Source organism: Tachyglossus aculeatus, chromosome 2 (assembly GCF_015852505.1).
Source record: "Tachyglossus aculeatus isolate mTacAcu1 chromosome 2, mTacAcu1.pri, whole genome shotgun sequence".
Taxonomy (NCBI): Eukaryota; Metazoa; Chordata; class Mammalia; order Monotremata; family Tachyglossidae; genus Tachyglossus; species Tachyglossus aculeatus.
Window position 1 is genome coordinate 75,435,588 of NC_052067.1, and position 21,151 is coordinate 75,456,738.

General features: G+C 40.2%; 1 protein-coding gene across 5 annotated transcripts in view; it reads right to left on the reverse strand.

Annotated features, from left to right (window-relative positions):
• Positions 1 to 834: 834 nt before the first annotated feature.
• Positions 835 to 21,151, reverse strand: part of ADGRG6 (adhesion G protein-coupled receptor G6) — a 180,876-nt gene continuing 160,559 nt past the window's right edge. For 4 of the 5 annotated variants that reach the window (XM_038766793.1, XM_038766792.1, XM_038766790.1 and 1 more), the window contains 3 exons: positions 10,317 to 10,418; positions 8,661 to 8,813; positions 835 to 4,172 (listed from right to left, as the gene is read on the reverse strand). In XM_038766793.1, coding sequence (XP_038622721.1) covers positions 3,994 to 4,172; positions 8,661 to 8,813; positions 10,317 to 10,418 — 434 coding nt within the window. In that variant the 3' untranslated portion in view covers positions 835 to 3,993. Of the gene's footprint in view, positions 4,173 to 6,969; positions 7,018 to 8,660; positions 8,814 to 10,316; positions 10,419 to 21,151 lie in introns of all 5 variants that reach the window. The other variant, XM_038766791.1, reaches the window with a different exon arrangement.

The window sequence follows — 21,151 nt, forward strand, 5'->3', positions numbered from 1 at the left end:
CATCTGTAAAATGGGGATTAAGACTGTGAGCCCCGCTTGGGACAACTTGATCACCTTGTAACCCCCCCAGCGCTTAGAACAGAGTCAGAGGTCTTGGGTTTGAATCCCAGCTCCACCACATGTCTGCTGTGTGACCTTGGGCAAGTCACTTAACTTCTCTAAGCCTGTTACCTCATCTGTAAAATGGGGATTAAGACTGTGAGCCCCGCTTGGGACAACTTGATCACCTTGTAACCCCCCCAGCGCTTAGAACAGTGCTCTGCACATAGTAAGCGCTTAACAAATGCCATTATTGTTATTATTATTATTATTATTATTATTACTTTTTATTACTAATTACTAATTATTATTACTAGGCACAGGGCTCTAAGAGAACTCAATACCACTGATTGATTGAATCATAGCATTTGTAGCAGAAGGGAGGGAGGGCTGGGGAGGCAAGGAGAGGAACCAAGGGAATTGTGGTGGGGTTGCTCTTTTGTCACTCAAATCAAAATTGGCCAAATTCTGCGGTCCCTAGGCAGGAGAATCAGAGCCTTCCTGGGGCTGTCAAAACCCCTAGCCTGTCTTTGTTTCCTTTTCAGTGCTGATAGCTTCTCAGTGAAAGAACCTATCTTGCTTCCAGTAAGCCTCAATGCTTGGCAGGGCATCAATCACACTGAGAAAAACTGAAACTGTCAAATGCATTCATTCCCCAGTGAGCTGGATATATTTCTGGACACATTCATTCCTGGTGTTTGGGCAAGCAAGTCCATGTCATAGATTTAATTGGTGGCAGGTTGTTTTCCAGCATTCAAATAATCTTTTCCTATCGAACAGTAAGAAACACAAACATTTACTCATAAAAGAATTTAATAATCTGGAACATGAGCAACATAAGTATTTATTTGAAAAACATTTCTTTCCATTTTGGCCAAAAGGCAGATCAGCTGTACTAACTGCCCACTGACTAATAGTTCAATTTACTCCCACAGTCATTTTTCTTCATCCTGGTCATGCGGTAAAAGATAGCACTGTAGCCAACCGTTTCACCAGAAGTTTGGAAAATATACACAAGGTCACTCCACATTCCCTGCCAGAAGAAGCTTAATTAAAATAACAAGGTGAGAGGACAAACTAATAAATTTTTTTAAAGTCGACATTTTAAACCACACAAATAAATAAATATATACAAGGGAGGCTATGTCAACAGCAGACAAAGCAAAATCTTTACATGGCAAACCACAATGACAGGAATTGACAGCACTTCTGGACACTGGGCTGACAGACAATTTAAGGCTCTACTACATGGTAGTAAAAAAAAAAGGCTCAATAAGGAAAAATCTAGACTGACTAGACATTCATCTGAAAGCTTTAGCCATTATGCTCCCTGAGCCAAATTCTTCTTCCTCTATGTGGCTTGCATAGCACAGGTACTAAATGAAGGTGAGATTTGCTTATTTGTAGTCACGGCAAAATTTGTCCCAGTGTCATCTCACTTTTAATTCCTAATTTTCCAGAAGTAATTTCTCTTCTGTTCCCCCAGCTAGTTCCTATATTCTCCACCCAGGAACTTTGCCCTCTCGCTAATTTGAATAATTATGCATTTCATTTAGCAAAGGTGAAGCAATCACAGGTCGAATCAAGGTAACTGAACACAAATATGTATCATATGAGGGCATCAGTTATGGAGTGTTTCACTTCCATTCTCTCTCATCAAAATGGCTTTGAGGGAAGGATTTGATCCCTTCAGTGGAGTTTTCCTGCTCTAGTGCTAAGATTTACAGTTACTTCTTGTTTCCCATTTATGCTATTTAAAGCGCTTCCTTCACCTGCATCAGTCAACCAATGGCTCCCATATGGCATAAAAATAACAAAAGTAGTTTTAATAAGGGCAACAAATTGGCACACACCCACAGCCCTCGGAGAATGGCATCACCAGATACTCCCCCTCAAAACCAGTGGCTAACATCTCCGTTTCCAGCTGAGCATCAAGGAATAAAACTAGACTGGTGGTGTGTAGCCTTTGGCCAAAAGGTCTATTTGGCATTTTCAAGTGTTTTTAGGCAAAATGACAAACTGATTAAAAAAAACTGTCAACTCAAAATGCTAGAAAAGACCACCAAAGTTATCTTGCCCAGTTCCCTGTCTTCAAGGGTCTGCCAATTCCAGCCTCTTGATCTCTGATACTATCAGTTGCTCATGTAAAATTGTTACATTCTTCCTTACAAATTGTTTCACCCAATCTTTTTGATTTAAAAAATGGGGTTCTTGAAATGTTTACTTAGCATATAAAAGGCCTTCTTGCTGTACATGATCACTGAGGAAGCAGGTATTTTCTGAAAATGTCTTGAGGACCAGTGAAAACGTCACCTGCATCACTTTCTAATATCCCTTTTCATGGTAGCTGGAGGAAATGTTTACATCATCTGTGAGCTCCTCCTTTAGACTGCAAGCTCCTTGTGAGCAGTGATCACATCTACCAACTCTGTTATAGTTTTTGCCAAGGCTTTAGCACAGTGATCAGCACATGGTAAGCACTTAATGAATGCCATTTGTTGACTGACCCTGTACCATGGAAGGGCATGTGCACATAACCTTTGCTTTAATATACAAGAAAAAAGTGCAGATAACCTCCCAGCAGGCACTGTGAACTCCTTATTCATGTAGGTTCTCAGATACTATGAAAAGTGGTTCCAGTTATGATTGCTATTTGGGTAACTGAAATGTCCTAGCAACTGGGTGGACCTTAGGCTTGGGCTCTATGAATTTTGCTTTTATTTCAAAAAAGAGTCTAGGGACAGCTGAGGGTAATGATAATAATAACAATAATGATAGTATTTGTAAAGCACCTTACTATGTACCAGGCACTGTACTAAGCACTGGGGTGGGTACCAGCTAGGGTGGAAAGAGAGGATGGGGAAGCCCTTGGACAGATAAAGGTTCTTCTGTGGTTTGTCTATAGCCTGGAATTTGCTTGCTATTCTTGGGATCCCAAACTTGGCTGCCTAGAGCTTCTGTAACTCCCTCCAGCTTTTGTAATTAAAGCTCAGGCTCTCCATAGTATGCTCTCCTCTAACATGGGATGGAAAATAATTCTTTGCAGGCATACTGGAGACACTGTGGCCACTGGTATAAGCCAGTCATGGTCATGTTAGTAGGTTGCAGGTTAGAGCTGTATCAGATGAACTGGAAGGTGGGCATCATCACTGTGATGGGGAATATTTCAAATATTGACACTGGTGGTTAGGTCTGAATACCTCTAGAAAATGGTAATACAAATGAATAGGCATGATTTTTTTTTGGCAGAGCACACTCTTTCTTGACTATGCATGGCCCAGAATCCTTAGAAAAATGAGTTTTTGAATGTAATGGGAGAGTCCTCTGTGCTCTTGTTCCAAGGAATTCAAGATTTAATTTTATTTGTGGTTGAAATAATCTCTGTGGCAATCCTGAAGATTTTAACCTCCATTTGAAGCAATCTACCAGGAAAAATACACACACACACACACACACACACACAAAAAAAAAAATACCCAGCACTGGCGGGGTGGGTTGGGGGAGTAATTGTGAGTAATCAAACATGGTAATGAAAACACATCTTCTTTTTGAAAAAGAGAAATATTACATAGAAAAAAATATCACATTCGTGGAAACTTAAGTAGGGTAAACTTTCATTTTTTTTCAGTTTTAACTTTTTTAAGTGCTCCAAGTACTATCTGTCAATGTTACTCAACTTAAATTTATGGTTCAGACAAATTGCTGCCACCCAGCTGAAGCACCAAGGATGGTGGAAAATCCTCCATCATGGCAGTAAGGCATTGAGGAGATGCATTCAATTATTTAACAAACATTCATCCTGAAAACTCAGCTTTCAACTCTGCTTTGGTAGCCAAGTAAAATAGGCAGGTAAAACATCTACAATTGGCGGGACAATTTTTCCTTCTCTGTAGGGTCATCACCATTTTTCCTGGCATTTAGTTTCTGATTCCCTTGCTCTGGCAAAGGGCACTCTTAAAACTTTGTGCTATGGCTGAAGGTGTCAGACATGATGATGTTTTTATAGAAGTTGTCGGAGTGAGCATTACAGTAATCTTTAACTTTGTCAATGACCTGGTGGACTGGGATGATTGATGTTTGCTCTCCATCATCGTGGGTTAATTTTGCTGATGTTTTGTCCACAAAGATATTATCTGTTGGAAGTGAAAGAGGTAGTTAGGGAACAATCTGTACTGGTGACTTATCCCCATCCCCCTATGTGCACTAAGGCATGACTGATTCAAGGAGTAGAGGAATCGAACTTCAATCAAATCACGGCCTATACCAATTGATTTTCACATATTCGGCCTCTGAGTGATGCTCCTCAATATGCCTTTCTGTGATAGCTTGGCTCTAGATTTGATAACGGATATTATATAGATGGTATTTTGGGAAAACTGATATTTTTTAAAGAACCTAAGGAAAACAACCCTGGAAATTGCCAAAGAAAGGTCATCAGCTGAACTCGCAGAGCAATATAAAAGTTCCACCTCCTCTGCACCACTGATAGAGGTTACATTAAAAGAGTTATGGTTAGGTCCAACTCTATTACAAGTTGCAATAGATAACTGGTAATGGAGCTCTTTGGCTTGGGGCAGGCACCTCTTTCTGACTTTTACTTCTCACTTTTTGGCTTGTCTTCTGTGTTCCTTCCTACCGCCTAGGGTGCTGGAGTCAGGGCTTGAGCCAGCCCTGGTTCTGGTTTATGAGTTAGAGGAATTTAGGAAGAAGTGGAATTCTGATTGTTTAGAATTACAGAAACAAAAATGACATCCAAGGTTTTTAGTTTCCACATGTATTTTGGACTTGAAATATGTGACCATGCTGCTGAGTGATGAACCTGCTGAGGAACCAAACCCAGCCAAGACCCTGGATCTCAGGGTTTCCTCAGCTTGTGAACTCTCTGCAAACCCCTCATTTCTAAAGCTGGCTGGCTTAGTGGAGGTGGTGGTTTGAAGCCTTCCTCCATTCTACTTTGTTTCAGTGCCTAAAGTCAGCCAGGAGAGAGAGCTCATAGGGTTGGCAACCATTAGCTCTCATAAGTGTTGTATTGCTGTGAGCCCTGTGTTTCTTTGGGAGGCAAATAAGTTTACCCTGGGCAAGACCTAGGTTGGAGGCAGGGGAGGGAGGTTTTCTCAACATAAATATCTTAAAGTCTCATTTGGATGCATAGTTTGATAAAATTACCAAATACACCAATTAGTGAAGAAAATTACTTTCACCAAATTATACTCTTTTTGATAAACACAATGCATTCTTTTCATCCTGACACTGAGCAGGACTATGCAAGAAACAATATGCAAATTAAAACAAAAAGTGTTGCCATTTGGTAGCAAATGGAAGTAGGAATGAAGAACAGACAATCAATATACAACTTCATTCATAGCTGGAAAAAGGAGTGGATTAAAGAGTACCAGAATTACCAATCTGCATTGCTTGGAGAAGTGCTCAGCCATAAGAGACTAAGGGCAGAGTGAGCCAAATGATTCTTTTGTGTGCTATTCCCAATTGCTTATTCACTAGCCAGTGGTTTTCTATTAATTTTTTTCTATGATCTTCATTCCTCATTGATCAAAATTAGTGGTTTTCAAAAACCATCAACTCAGAAAACCTTCTGCTTTGGAATCACCCATTATCATATAGCACATATTTTGATGCCCCAAACTGACTATTATGTTCTTTATTGCAATAGACTCCTGTTTCCTTGGTACATAGCTGAGATTTCTACAGGCTCCACTGGGAGGATGTGCCCTATTTCAGAAAGAGAAGTTAGAATCTATTCCAAATTCGGCAAATTCTGAATGTGAATAGCTTTTTTTAAATGGTAATTTTTAAGTGCTTGTTGTGTCAAGTGCTGGAGTAGATACAAGCTAATCAAGTTGGACACAGTCCTTGTCCCACATGGGGCTCACAGTCTAAGTAGGAGTGAGAACAGGTACTGACTTCCCATTTTGCAGATGAGAGAACTGAGGCTCAGCGATGTTAAATGACTTGCCCAAGGTCACACAGCAGGTAAGGGGTAGAGCTAGGATTAGAATCCAGGTCCTTCTGATTCCCAAGTCTGTCCTCTACCTACTAGGTTGCACTGCTTCTCCAATTTTCTAGTTCTTTGAAAATAGTTTTCAGTATAAAAGAGTTGAATGAAGAAGCCGGGAAATAGGGTAACCTAGTGGAAGAAGCATGGGCACAGAAGTCAGAGGACATGAGTTCTAATTCTGGCTCCCCCCTCTTGCCAGCTGTGTGACCTTGAGCAAATCACTTAACTTAGTTTCTTCATCTATAAAATGGGAATCCAATACCCATTCTCCTTCCCACTTAACTGTGAGCTTGATGTGTCTGACCTGATTATCTTGTATCTTCAATAGTGCTTAGTATAGCGCACATAGTAAGTGCTTAACAAATAACAATTATTATCATTACTATGTAATAATAATAATAATTGTGTACAGTGAATTGTGTGGTAGATAAATGACCAAAAACCAATGACTATGGGAATGAAGCTCATATAGCCCCAGGCTGTTATCAAGCAGATAAAAATTCTTAAAGAGCAGCTCTTTCTCATTTACCACTTCTATGAATGTACCAGCTTTGACATAGTTTCCCCCCCTACCCCTGTCTCTGCAGTCCTTTAAAAATCCATTTTGGCTGTAATTTTACATGATATAACCTGATGCCAAATCATGGTACATTGCTTTAAAAGGGTAGACTTGCAAACACCCATGCAGAGGAGAGCCAAATAATGAAGCACACTGCCCTGCCTGGATTTCAGCACATCCAGATTTGAAAGGGGAAGTAGAAGTATCATCGTGCATGATGAGATGTACGGAGAAAAGCAAGCAATGCTTCTGATTCAGCAGTGGGCTTTAGGCTCACTGGAGACTTCATGCAAACATCCCCCAACCAATACTTTGCTGAGACTTCATGCATTCAATCAAGCAATGAACATTTTACCTGAATGGTTTTCACCTTTGCTGAAGGAATGCTCTTAGAAGATATTATCTATACCATAAACATATGAATGTCCAAATCAATTCCAGGGAGTAATAACCAAGTAAACACAATGAAGATACACACCTTCTACACAGTTCACCCTAAATTAAATCCAGTCATTCCATACACCAGATCAGAAAGTGAAACGTTGGAAATTACAGATTTTTTAAATTCTAATAAAAATGATTGAGAAAACTTTAGCAAAATAAAATGATCTAGGTTTGTTTCAGAGAGCTCTAAAAAAATTAATCCCAGTTGAATGATTAACTGGTCTTACTGAAAATCTTTTTTTTTTTTTGTAATTCAGTTTCATTTTTAAAGTCGTAGACACATCCAAATCACTTAAGTGAGAAGCAGCATGGCTTAGTGGAAAGAACATGGGCTTGGGAGTTAGAGGTCATGGGTTCTAATTCCAGCTCTGCCACTTATCAGCTGTGTGACTTTTGGCAAGTCACTTAACTTCTCTGTGCCTCAGTTACTTCATCTATAAAATGGGGATTAAGACTGTGAGCCCCACGTGGGACAACCTGATTACCTTGTATCTACCCCAGTGCTTAGTACAGTGCTTGGCACATAATAAGCACTTAACAAGTATCATTATTATTATTACTACTAATAATGATAAAAACAAATATTTTTAGTATGTCTTTGGCGAAACAATTTCTAGTGGTACTATTCACTGGATATTAATTAGTTCAGTGCTCTGAACACAGTAAACACTCAAATACCATTGATGATGATGATTGGTTAGTACTGCCAAAACTCTTGATATGTGGATTTTAAATTACTCCTGGTCCCCTTAAACTGCTTTACAATTTAGAGGATACAGTACATTTCTCATGTATTAACACACTACTCCATTTTTTTGAATTGCATTTAGGTATGGTAAAATATTGGAAATGTATATATACAAATACACATCATTTAAGATATATGGGATTAGGGGTAGGATGATTTTTAAAGTTAGGGTTGCTTTGGCTCCAAATGGATCCAGCCATAATGGATTGAAGCATGGCTGGTGTACTCATCAACTTGACTGTGTTCACTGTTGCAGCCTGTCTTGCCTTATAACCCTTTAGTAAAGAAACAAGATCTCATTCTTTAAAATTGGAGGACAAGTGTTCTTTCCAACACTTGGACAAAAGATGTTCAATTCCCAGACTATGGTGGTCATAAAAAGAATTAAGCACTAATGCAACCTCGGTGGAACAATCTCCACTTAATGTAAAATAAGAAACATGCTAACTTTTTCCAGAATCTGTCTTTCCTGAAGTCTTGTCAGGAAACCTTCAGCAGATATTTCTTCCATTTCTTTTGGGAATCTCTCTCTCTCTCCCCTCCCCTCCTCCACCACAGGTAATGTAACATACTGGTTGTAACATACTGGTACACCAGAGGTTTAGCTCTGCTAGTGTCTTTGAATGGAGGAATGCTATCAGCCTTCCTTTGTCCCAGAGCATTAACCTGGTTAAATCTTTCCATGAAAGCTGGTTAAACAGCCAGGCATGCCCAACATTAAATAATTGAAATCTGGGCCCTCTTCTTCATTCAGCCATTTTGGCAAGAAAATAGGACAGGATGACTCCCCTAACGTAAATTCAGTAAGAACCCTGCCAGGAAAACATTTGGTTTCATGAGAGTAAAAGCCTTACCAGGATGGCTGTTCCTTTTGAAGTATGTAGTTGAATTTGATTTAGATTTGGATGTAAGGTAGGTGGAGTTGGAGCCAATGGAGCTTGAAGACAAAGACTTGCCTAAATTGTCTGAACTTTTCTTGATGATGTTGGTTGCTGTCTTGCTCCAATCTGAAAGAATAAATGCAAATTTCCCCATCAAAGATTTCCGTGGCATGATTTTGGGGCAACTTGTTTTCTAGCATCTTTCGCGGTTGCCTATGGATTATTATTTGATGAAACGGTGATAAACTGATATTAAGTGGAAGGATCCTAGCTAGAATTTCTTTTTGGGGAAAAAAATAAGTCTTTATAAAGAATCCTAGACCAGTAGTCTGATAGATGTAAAACATTTTCAGCTAATGGTAAAAACAATTTCCTTCTCAGATTTTTGTCCAAAACAGAGCTCCTCACCTTCCATCTCTCTCATTCAACCCTCTTATTCACTCCGTCACCAATCCTATTGGTTCTACCTACACAACATGTCTAGAATCTGCCCTTTCCCCTCCATCCAACCTGCTACTATGCTGACGCAAGCACTCGTCATTTTCTGCCTTGATTACTGCATCAGCCTCCTGACTCTCGCCTCCCTAGTCCATACTTCACTCTGCTGACTGGATTATTTTCCTAGAAAAAGACATTTAGTCCACGTGTCCCCACTCCTCAAAAGCCTCTAGTGGTTGCACATCCACCTCTGTATCAAACAGAAACTACTTACCATTCGTTTTAAGGCACTCAATCAGTTCTCCCAGATCTACCTTACCTCAATGGTATTCATGCATTCATTCATTCAATCGTATTTATTGATCACTTACTGTGTGCAGAGCACTGTACTAAGTGCTTGGGAAGTACAAATCATCAACATATAGAGATGGTCCCTACCAAACAATGGGCTCACAGTCTAGAAGGGGGACAGCCCACACATTTCGCTCTTCTGACATCAACCTTCTCACTGTACCTCATTCTCTCCTAGCTCACTGTTGCACCTTTGCCCACATCCTCCCTCTGATATGAAACTCTCTCCCCCTTTATAGATGACAGATTACCACTCTCCCGACCTTCAAAATCCTACCAAAATTGTCTCCATGTTGCCTTCCCTATACCCACATTTCCCCTACCTGCCCTTTGCTCTGCATTGCCTCTGCACTAGGCTCTGTACCCGTTAAACACTTGATATTCACCCCAGCCTCAGCTACTTAGCAGTTATGAAGATATCTTTACACTGCCATTTCCCCTTTCTGTAATTTATGTAAATGTTTGTCTCCCCTTCTAGATAAGATCTTGGCCTGGGATTGTGTCTACCAACTTTCCCAAGCACTAAAAATAGTGCTCTGCACATGGTAAGCACTCACTAAATACCACAGATTGGTTTTCCTCAAGACCCTACCCTTGTGACATCATAATTGATATCCAGACATATACATTTATCAGAGCCACTTGTCCTTATGTTCTTTGTTCAGTCATTATTTGCCATTTAAACTAAAAGCAGTACTGTACATACACTAAGCACTCAATAAATACCAATAATGATGATTTGAACTGGATTGCTAAGTACAAAATAGCAAGCAGCCTTTCTTAGTCCTTTATATTTATTTTTTCTTTATGCAAAAAATGCATTAAAAAATGTGCTTTTACCTGAGTTGTCCGCTAAACGGAATCTCCCACAGCAGAGATGTCTCCTCCACTGCTTTTGGACATTCTCTTTCATAGCACAGTGGAATATAAATATGAATAAACCTAGAGTGGATGCAATGAAGATTGATGAAAAAATATTTTAAGTGACTGTGCTTACAAAAAAGACCCACAAGTATCCACACAGTAATCTCCTTCTATAGTCTCAACTGTTGATTTTTTAAACATACACCCTTGCAAAGATAGACCCTTGTGAGCGGTACCAGTTAAAATACAAGAAACCTTTTTAACTGGAACTGTGACATACTCATAAAAATCCTAGACTATTATAGAAATCAAAAAAGTAAATATTGGATGTACACTATATGGCATAGGAAGAGCACTTAAGTTGTAAATCCTTTGAGCATTGATTTGAGTTTCTTTTTGCAATCTCAAAATATGAAAATGTAAATTTAAGATGATCATTCATTCATTCAGTCATATTTATTGAGCGCTTACTGGGTGCAGAGCACTGTACTAAGTGCTTGGGAAGTACAAGTTGGCAACATATAGCAATGGTCCCTACCCAACAATGGGCTCACAGTCTAGAATGGTGAATGTACTGTGGGTCTTTGTCAAGTATGCAATTCTTTATCAGATATTTAACTCTTTAAAAATCAGGGTCAGACTACCACCTTAGCCCAGTAGGCCAGGTTAATGTCCAAGATGGCAAGTAAGAGACACATTTAACAACCTTACTTTCCTCCTTACTCTCTCAACACCCACCCTGCCACTAACCCAACAATGTCAAAACAAATACAAGCTCTTTTGCACACCCTTGGGAAACATGGCTATCCCAGAAATGGAAAATGTTCTTTGGAGAAATCCATTTTAGAAATATAGGGTTAAATTGCAGAAATAGTAGCTTTGGGTTTGAGACTTTGAGGAGCCTAGGGGAAAGAGAACCAGCCTGGGAGTCAAGAGACCTGGGTTCTAATCCTGGCTCTATCACTTACCTGCTATGTGAACTAGGGCAAGTTGCTTAAGTATTCTGTGCCTCAGTTTCCTCTTCTGTAAAATAAGATTAAATAACTTCCCTCCCTCCTATTTAGACTGCGAGCCTTATGTAGGACAGAGATTAGGGCCAACATAATTATCTTGTATCAGGCTCAGTACAGTGCTTGGCACATAGGGGCTTAAATACTACAAATCATTATTATTAGTAGTATTTTACTCATTCAAGTTCACCTATTATTTCCCAACACCAACTGGACTCTGATTTCATTTCTTAAGATTATTACCAGTTACCAAGATCATCTAAAATTACTCTTCCTGCCAGCAAGATGTTGAGCTCTGGGAGGAGAGGTGACACACTTGGATCCTAGGACTGCGTCACTGTAGGTACTGGGAGAAAACCAGAACTTCCTTGCCCAGTCTGGTACCCACTTTTGAAAACTGCTAAAGTATAGGCCCTGACTGGTTTGGACCTCTGCCCGTGGCTTTGGCAGTTCTGGAAGGTGGGTTACAGCTGGAGGAAGCATTGGTCCAGTGATATAAATTTTAAAAAAATCAAAAGGTGACATCAGAAGAGAGGAAATGGGGTATGAGAACATTCAGGGGTAGGAGTCATGGGAGACTGCATGGGTAAAAGGGAAGTAAAATTTATGGAAGGTGGAGATGGTGAGACAGGAGAAGCAGAGGGCATGTGGGGGAAGAGGTGGAATGGAATTGGAATTGCCAGGCAGTCACTGATGTGTTTATTTGACTGCAAGGAAATAATCATAATAATCACTGTAGTATTTGTTAAGCAGTTACTAAATGCTAAGCTCTCACCTGTACACTGGCTTAGATAAAAGATAATTAGGTCAGACACAGTCCCTGTCCCATATGAGGATCATATCTAAGTATGAGGAAGAACAGGTATTGAGTTCCCATTTTATAGATGAAGAAATTGGGGCACCAAAAAATTAGATGACTTGCCCAAGATCACACAGAAGGCAAATGGTGGAATCTGGATTAGAATCCAGGACTTCTGACACCCAGACCTGTGGATTGTATTTATGTGTCCTTACTCAGGGTTGGCTTCAGTCATTTGGCCATCGAGGGAGAGATAAAATTGCTATCCTACCCTGTTCTGTGTGGTATCATCTCATGATAATTATTTTTGTGGTATTAAAGTGCCTTCTAGGGGGTCAAGCATTGTTCTAAGCGCTGGGGTAGACACAAGGTAATCAGTTGAAACACAGTTCCTGGTCCCACACAGGGCTCATAGTCTAAGTAAGAGGGAGAACAGGTATTTCATCACCATTTTACAGTTGAGGAAACTGAGGCACAGAGAAGTTAAGTGACTTATCAGAAGTCACACAGTGCAGTTGGCAAAACTGGGATTAGAATCCAGGTCCTCTGCCCCCTAGGCCTGAGTTCTTTCCACAAGGCCATGTTGCTTCCCTAACCTGCCTCCAAGGCCCAGAAAAAATTGTTTCCCCCTCACAGGCCCCCGCTCCCAAACATACATATCACCTCTAACTCAGGCTGCAAGCTCCCGAATCGTGACATGCCCTATAAATTGGCAGCTGTTTACTCCAAGTACTGTCAAAAGCCAACCCTACACTTACTGTCTTCATGCAAATCAAAAGCCTGCCCGAATGTAAGTAGCATTTTTAAGGAAGCAATCATATTACAAGTTGAAATGTACATAACAACTTTTAGTTTAGGAACAGTGTTGTAAATGGGGGATTGGTTCCTGAACCAAGGCCAATAATCTACCTTTAACCAACAGTGTCCCCCAAAAATATAAGTAAGTTCTGTGGAAACAATCATAATTATTCGGAATATGGTAAAGGACATTTATAGCAGTGTCTCTAGTGGAAAGATCAATCAGTCAATTGTATTTATGGAGCACTTACTGTGTGCAGACTTGGGTTCTAAGCATTTGGAAGAGTAGGGTCTGAGGGTGGGGTGAATAAAGGGTACAAATTCAACTTCAAGGGTGATGGAAGGGAAAGGGAGTAGGGGAAATGAAGGTTTAGTTGGGGGAAGGCTTCTTGAAGTATATGTGATTTTAATAAGGATTTGAAGCTGTGAAGAGTGATCATCTGTTGGATATGAAGTGGGAGAGGGTTCTAGGCTAAGGCAATACATGGGTAAGGGATTGGTAGGGAGATAAATGAGATGGAGGTACAGTGAGTACATTGTCCTTATGAAAGTGAAGTGAGCTAACTGGGTTGTTGTAGAAAATCCATGAGGTAAGATAGGACGGGGGAAATTGACTAAGTGCTTTAAAGCCAGTAGTTAGGAATTTCTCTTTGGTGAGGAGGAGGATGGGAAATTGAAAAGTAGGGAGGTATGGATTGAATGGTTTTGTAGAAAAATGATGTAGGCAGCAGAATGAATTATGGATTGGATCAGGGAGAGACAGGAGGCAGGGAGGCCAATGCAGTAGTACAGGTGGGATAAGATAAGTATTTAGATTACTGCGTACTGTGGTGAGAAAGTCAAGTGAATGTCAGGCTTTGGATGGGAAGATGAGAGATTGTTACGGATGTGTTAAGTTCAAAGCGTCAGCAGGTCATACAGGTAGAAATATTCTGAAGGCAGAAGAAAATGTGAAATTATAGAGGAGAGATTGGGGCTGGAGTGGTAGATTTAGAAATCATCTGCATAGAGATGTTAGTTGAAGCCATGGTAACAAATGAGTTCTCCAAGGGAGTGGGTGTAGATATAGAAGGGGACACAGAACTGAGTCTTGAGGACTTCAGTGGCTACCAATTAACCTATGCATCAGGCAAAAACTCCTCACCCTCAGCTTCAAGGCTCTCCATCACCTCGCCCCCTCCTACCTCACCTCCCTTCTCTCCTTCTACAGCCCAGCCCACACCCTCCGCTCCTCTGCCACTAATCTCCTCACTGTCCCTTGTTCTCGCCTGTCCCGCCGTCGACCCCCGGTCCACGTCATCCCCCTGGCCTGGAATGCCCTCCCTCTGCACATCTGCCAAGCTAGCTCTCTTTCTCCCTTCAAAGCCCTACTGAGGGCTCACCTCCTCCAGGAGGCCTTCCCAGACTGAGCCCCCTTGTTCCTCTTCCCCTCCTCCCCCTCCCCCTCCCCCCGACCTTACCTCCTTCCCCTCCCCACAGCACCCGTATATACGTATATATGTTTGTACGTATTTATTACTCAATTTTACTTGTACATATTTATTCTATTTACTTTATTTTGTTAATATGTTTTGTTTTGTTGTCTGTCTCCCCCTTCTAGACTGTGAGCCCGCTGTTGGGGAGGAACTGTATATGTTGCCAACTTGTACTTCCCAAGCACTTAGTACAGTGCTCTGCACACACTAAGCACTCAATAAATACAATTGAATGAATGAATGAATGACTCCCACATTTAAGGGTGGGAAGGAGAGGAGAAACCTGTTAAAAGAGACTGAGAATGAGCGGCCAGTGTGATAGGAGGAGAACCTAGCGAGGACAGTGTTAGGGAAGCCAAGGCTAGATAAGATTCCAAGAGAAGGAGGTGGTTAACAGTTTTGAAGGCAGATGAAAAGTCCAGGAAGATTAGGATGCAGTATACTTGTGTACATATCTGCTCAATAAATACGACTGAATGAACGAACGAATGAATAGTGCAAATAAGGCTGATCTTGATTACTGTGGTGAATTTAGTTAGTATTAAGGGGACAGATTTCTATCAACCTGAAGATGATCTAGATTCAAATGTACCAGTTTTGTATATTTTACCAGATTTTCCAAAAATATTACAAAATTGTTTAAATTTGTAATTTGGTCATTACTGCAAAATCAGTTTTACTGTCTTCAAAAGATTTAAGTTTGAACTAGAAGCCAGAAAGGCTAATTTTATTTGATGTCTTTAAGGGAAATAGTCAAGGCAGATTGTTGTTTAAGTTGGAGTTCTGAGCTGGTTACAGTGGAAAGAGCAAGGGCATGGGAGTCAGAGGTCATGGATTCTAATCCTGGCTCCGCCACATGTCTGCTGTGTGACCTTGGGCAAGTCACTTAACTTCTCTGAGCCAATTACCTCATCTGTAAAATGGGGATTAGGACTGTGAGCCCCATGTGGGACAACCTGATCACTTTGTATCCCCTGAGCACTTAGAACAGTGCTTTGCATATAGTAAGTGCTTAACAAATGCCATTATTTATTATTATGTGGGGAAAAATTGGTCAATTCAATACAGTACACTACTGCCTTTAAGGGCTTGAATTTCTCTTCTGAATTTACATTTCCTGCTTTTTAAGGAGCCATATTACCCCTAGGAATATCCTTGCATCCTCCTCACAGTTATAAAGCTACAGGAAGTGTGCACACATGTTGGCACTGGGCTTGTTCCCTGTGTAAAATCTGCAGAGGAGATAGAGGATAAGTGATGTCTCTGAAAATTCAAAATGGCCAACAGTTGTCAAATGGACTTGAGTTAAAGTAACTTTGGAAGGGATGACACCTAAAATTGAGATTGCCATTTCAGGACCTTTTTAGGAATCTGCAACAGGACCTAAAGGCAGGATGTAGCTCTGGTGGAAGGTAAAGTGGAGAATGATGTAAAACCTTTTGTCTTATTCCCTTTACCTTCCTCTTTCTGCCCCTGTCTAGGTCTGTACTACCTTTTCAGCCTGCACATCTCTTCTTTCACCCTCTCTTCCCATCTATCCTTTACTTTTTCCTCTCTCTCTCTCTCTCCATTTCCTTCCCTCTCTCTGCTGAGAGCAGCAGTGTGGTTCAGTGGAAAGAGCATGGGCTTGGGAGTCAGAGGTCATGGGTTCAAATCCCAGCTCCACCACTTGTCAGATGTGTGACTTTGGGCAAGTCACTTAACTTCTCTATGCCTCAGTTACCTCATCTGTAAAATGGGGATCAAGACTGTGAGCCCCACGTGGGACAACCTGATCACCCTGTATCCTCCCTAGTGCTTAGAACAGTGCTTTGCACATCATAAGTGCTTAACAAATGCCATTATTATTATTATTATTATTATAATTATTATTATTACTTCCAGAGCATTAGATATTCTATTCTATTTTGAGCAAAAAAAATAGTCATTTAGAATTAGTAGATTATATGTCCCAAATTGTTCTTTGGTGGCATGAAAGGATAGTAATAATAATAATAATAATGTTGACATTTGTCAGGTGCTTACTATGTGCCAAGCACTGTTCTAAGCACTAGGGAGAATACAAGATGATCAGGTTGTCCCACTTGAGGCTCACAGTCTTGATCCTCATTTTACAGATGAGATAACTGAGGCCCAGAGAAGTAAAGTGACTTCCCCAAAGTCACACAGCTGATAAGTGGTGGAGCTGGGATTAGAACCCACAACCTGATGCCCATGCTCCTCCCTCCCTCCCTCCCTCCCTCCCTCTCTCTCTCTCTCTCTCTCTCTCTCTCTCTCTCTCTCCCTCTCCCTCTCCCTCTCCCTCTCCCTCTCCCTCTCCCTCTCTCCTCTCTCTTCCCCACACCCCCACAACCAGAAGTGAATCATCACCAGGGCCAGGTTCAGACGTTCTGCTCTAGGTACGACAATCTAATCTTTCATTTTATCACTTGGTCATAATCAACTGTGTGTCTGGAAAATATTCCACTTTTAAGTATGGTGTTAGCCAAAGCTCTGGGAAATAGGAGGTTGTATGACGCACGGGCAGAAAGAGACAAATCCCATAAATGAGTGAGTGGGTCACTGGCCACCATCAGCTTCCTAGAATTCCAACCCTTGAATGAGGCTACTCACTAACTCAGGAGTGAAGGGAACTCTGGGGAAGACAGTGGCTGCAGATGACATCTCAGAATCTATGTTTCTTACCTATTCCTACCCCTTCTGCTTGTATCTTCAACAAGCATATTTGACTGGTTCAACACCACTGCCTGGAATTCTGTCCTACACTCTAGGGATAGCTGACTTCCTTTTCTACCCTTTTATTCTCCCAGTTATTCCTGAATATCCCTGGCTTGCTCCTTAAGTCCCCACCTTCCTGTCTCACACAGAACTCAGGAAAATCTGGTCCTTTTCCCAACTACTCTGCCAGGAATTATAAAGTGTAAGTGGTTGAGCATTTGGCTCACTTTAGTTATTGTACGACTCATATGCTCCTTTTCAAGAGACATTTACTAGGCACTGAGAATATTTTCCCCAAGATTTTGCCTAAATTTCCTTAGGTTTAAATTGCAACCCATTATCCTTTATTTTTGAACAGACATGAAATGATCTACTCCCTGTAGAAATTTCAGTCAATAATTTGTAAGTGATTACATTTCCACTTTAGTGATCATTTGCACAAGTCAAATTCATTGACAGCTTTTCTTTAAAGTAGATCTACTGATTGGAGATGGCTTAATTCAGAATCTACTACTATGTTGTTTTTGATTTCACACTGTCATTCATTCAATAGTATTTATTGAGCACTTACTATGTGCAGAGCACTGTACTAAGCGCTTGGGAAGTACAAGTTGGCAACATATAGAGACAGTCCCTACCCAACAACGGGCTCACATTCATATGAACATGCACATCTGACAGGTTCAAATCTAACTGATAATCTGATGATCTGTTCCCCACCTTTTTGTGATATCAACTAGAAATATTTTTTCTTTGAATTTTGTTTTATTGCTTTCCCTTGAATGTGTTAGCTTTTTATTCTAGTATGAATCACACTTTATTTCCTATTTATTTGTTTGGTGTCTTTAGGCAATATTACATATGATATAGTTTCAAAAGTAGAGTATTTTACTACCCTTCCAGAACATTCATCTTTTTTAACATGGATTTGAGTTACTATGTTTACATTTTTTAGATATCAAAGGGAAGCAACCACCATGTCTTCAGTCATCTGTCTCTCTAATGCAGTCTAAGAAAAAAATGAAAGGTACCATGAGCATGGTATTCTTAGCAATTCAGATCTAGTTCATAAAAATAGAGAGGCCCTTTGAAAAAAAATTATTTGAAATAAAAAATGTGTATTAGGAATGCTAAAAATTATAGTTTTCCAAAGTGAGTGGGAGAGCAAGCTTATTGTAAATTGGGTTTTACTTTGCTTTAATGCCTTCTACTTCCAGGCAATAGTCTATGTTTAATTGCTATAAAATATTCTGATGTGGTATTCAGCCTTAAAACATGCAAAACTGCTCATGTGTACACAAAATATATGGGGAGAGCAGGTTCAGGGTCATCAAACAGTTCAACAATGAGCTATCCCTACTTTAAACGTTGAGCATAATCCTGTTTGTACATAAATGAGTATAGTTCATGCTATTGAAACAATATCAAACTCAAAAAGCAAACAAGCGTTGCAAACAAATTCAGCAGTACGACATGGGAGAATCCTTGTGTGTGCCTGATTTGTTTGGGATTTTTGATCCTACATTGACCTTTTCAGACATACATAAATACCCCATTAGTCTTGCCATCTTCGAAAATGGAGGACACCTCTCTATTATGTACATACCTTTGAATTATAGATTGTAAATTTCTTATTTATTCACATTACTGTCTGTTTCCCCTCTAGACTGTAAGCTTGTGACAGATATGGAATGTATCGTCTAATTCTGTTGTACTCTCCCAAGCAGTTAGTACAGTACTCTGCACATAGTAAGCACTCAAATACCATTGATTGATATAAAACTTCATAATTTATATTTTCTGAGATAAAGATAGTTTTTTAAAATGTTTTTTATTTCAAAAATAAAGTATTTTGGCTTTTTAAATTTTACACTTGGAGTTTAGGAGTAGAGTTTAGGAGGACTTTGACTTTGTGTTGTTTTTTTTTTTTAGAAATGTCAGCTCTATATAAATTTCTTTAAGGAAATCTCAGTATGCCTCTTACCATAAATTGTCTGTTAGAGAACCAGCCACATAAAATATTAATCACCTTTCCACAAGGGAAAGATGTTTTACAAATCTAGTAGTCTACTAAGTAAATACTGATATGGCACTGGCATAATACGCTCTCTATTCATGCTGTTTAAATTGAATTTTCCTTTTTAGGAGGTATTTTTAATACCCTTGAGTATACAAAGAAATCTGTTGTGAATTTATATGATATGAAGACATACTTTAAAATCCACTGATTTATAAGGAACAGCAACTAGATGATCATTTGCAGCATTTTCCACTAGTGTCAGGAGAGCCATGCCAGGAAAATAAAGCATCCCAGTCCTCATTAAAGGAAACAGACCTGAACAGACACCCATAAGCCATCGAAATTTCTTAAAACTGCCAGGAAATTCTTATAGTGAAACAAGGCTGGACTGGTAGATGACTGTGTTTTTTCTTGTGTAACATATTATTCTAAAGGCACCAGAGTTTTTTCTGTAAACAGACTTTTTTCCTCAATATTTACTTAGGCATCTGGGTAAAAGAGGTTTCAAAACAGATTAAGCCAAAGGACTGTCTCATACAAGTAAATGCTTATATTCTCAAATGCGGTATTTTTTTTTCTTTTTGAGAAGGTATTGATAATTGTGACTTTATTATTCATTAATTCCTGTGAAGAATTTCTGATTCTGATTTTTCTGATTCTTCTTCCTTCCTCCTCACTTCCTCTCTCTCATCTCCCATTATCTCATCTCCTCCACTGTCACAATCCTTTACATTCTTGGCCCCTCTCCTCCTTGTGTGACTTTGCTTAGAGCCCTGTACACAGTTCAGTTGAAAAACAAAGGAATCCCAGGCCTTACACAGGGTAGGAGGTCTGTTTGACAGACTCAACCTTGCTACCAAGGGCTGCTAGGAGTTTTACAATTTAGTAGTTGACATGGGTGGATACATTGGGTCTGTATGTACGTGTCTGAGCTGGACTTCCAAACAGGAGAGTTCAAATATGCTAAAGCTTGCTCCTGGCCCATGGCTTGGTTCCTCCAGAGATGAATATGTCTATCCCACACTCCCACTCCTTTTTTTCACGGTATTTGTTAAGCACTTAATGCATGTCAGACACTATACTAAGCACGGGAGTATACAAGGTATTTAGGTTGGACACCATCCCTGTCCCACAAAGACCCCACAGTCTTAATCTCCATTTACAGACGAGGTAACAAGCACAGAGAAGTTAAGTGACTTGCTGAAGGTCACACAGCTGACAAGGGGCAGAGTTGGAATTAGGTCCTCTGACTCCAAGGCCCCTGCTCTTTCCACTAGGTCATGATGTTTCTTTCCCTTCTTCTTCAAGCAGCCTGCCCTTCTCTTTCCACAACTCCGGCAGGGAGTCATAGTCTCTCTCCATCCCACTTTTTGCAAGTTTAGGCTCCTTATTTGCCTCTGCTTATGCATCATCATATCCAGAGTCACTGCAGAGATTCTGTTTATATGGTGCATGGTGTAGTGGATAGAGCAAGGGCCTGAGTCAGAAGGTCATGGGTTCTAATCCCAACTTCGCCACTTGTCTGCTGTGTGACCTTGAGCAAGTCACTTCTCTGTGCCTCAGTGAACTTATCTGTAAAATGGCGTTTGATACTGTGAGACCCATGCAGGACAGGGACAGTGTCTGGCACATAAAAAGCACTTAACAAATGCCATAATTATTACTATTACGATAGTGAATGATAAAAACTACAATTAAGCACTATATAGCCAATGAAAACTCTAGAGTCCTTTTTATTCCTCCCTTCTACACTTGGACAGTAATGTATGGTCTCTGTTGAAGAGATGAGGAAACCCCAGTCCCAAAAACTTGGCTCTGAGATTCTGCCGTCTTGGTAACACTGTTGCTTGAATAACTAGTATGTTGCCAACTTGTACTTCCCAAGCGCTTAGTACAGTGCTCTGCACACAGTAAGCGCTCAAATATGATTGATTGACTAATAGTATTGCCAAATGTGCTCTGTGTCAGACTTGTGAGAGTGTTCATATGGA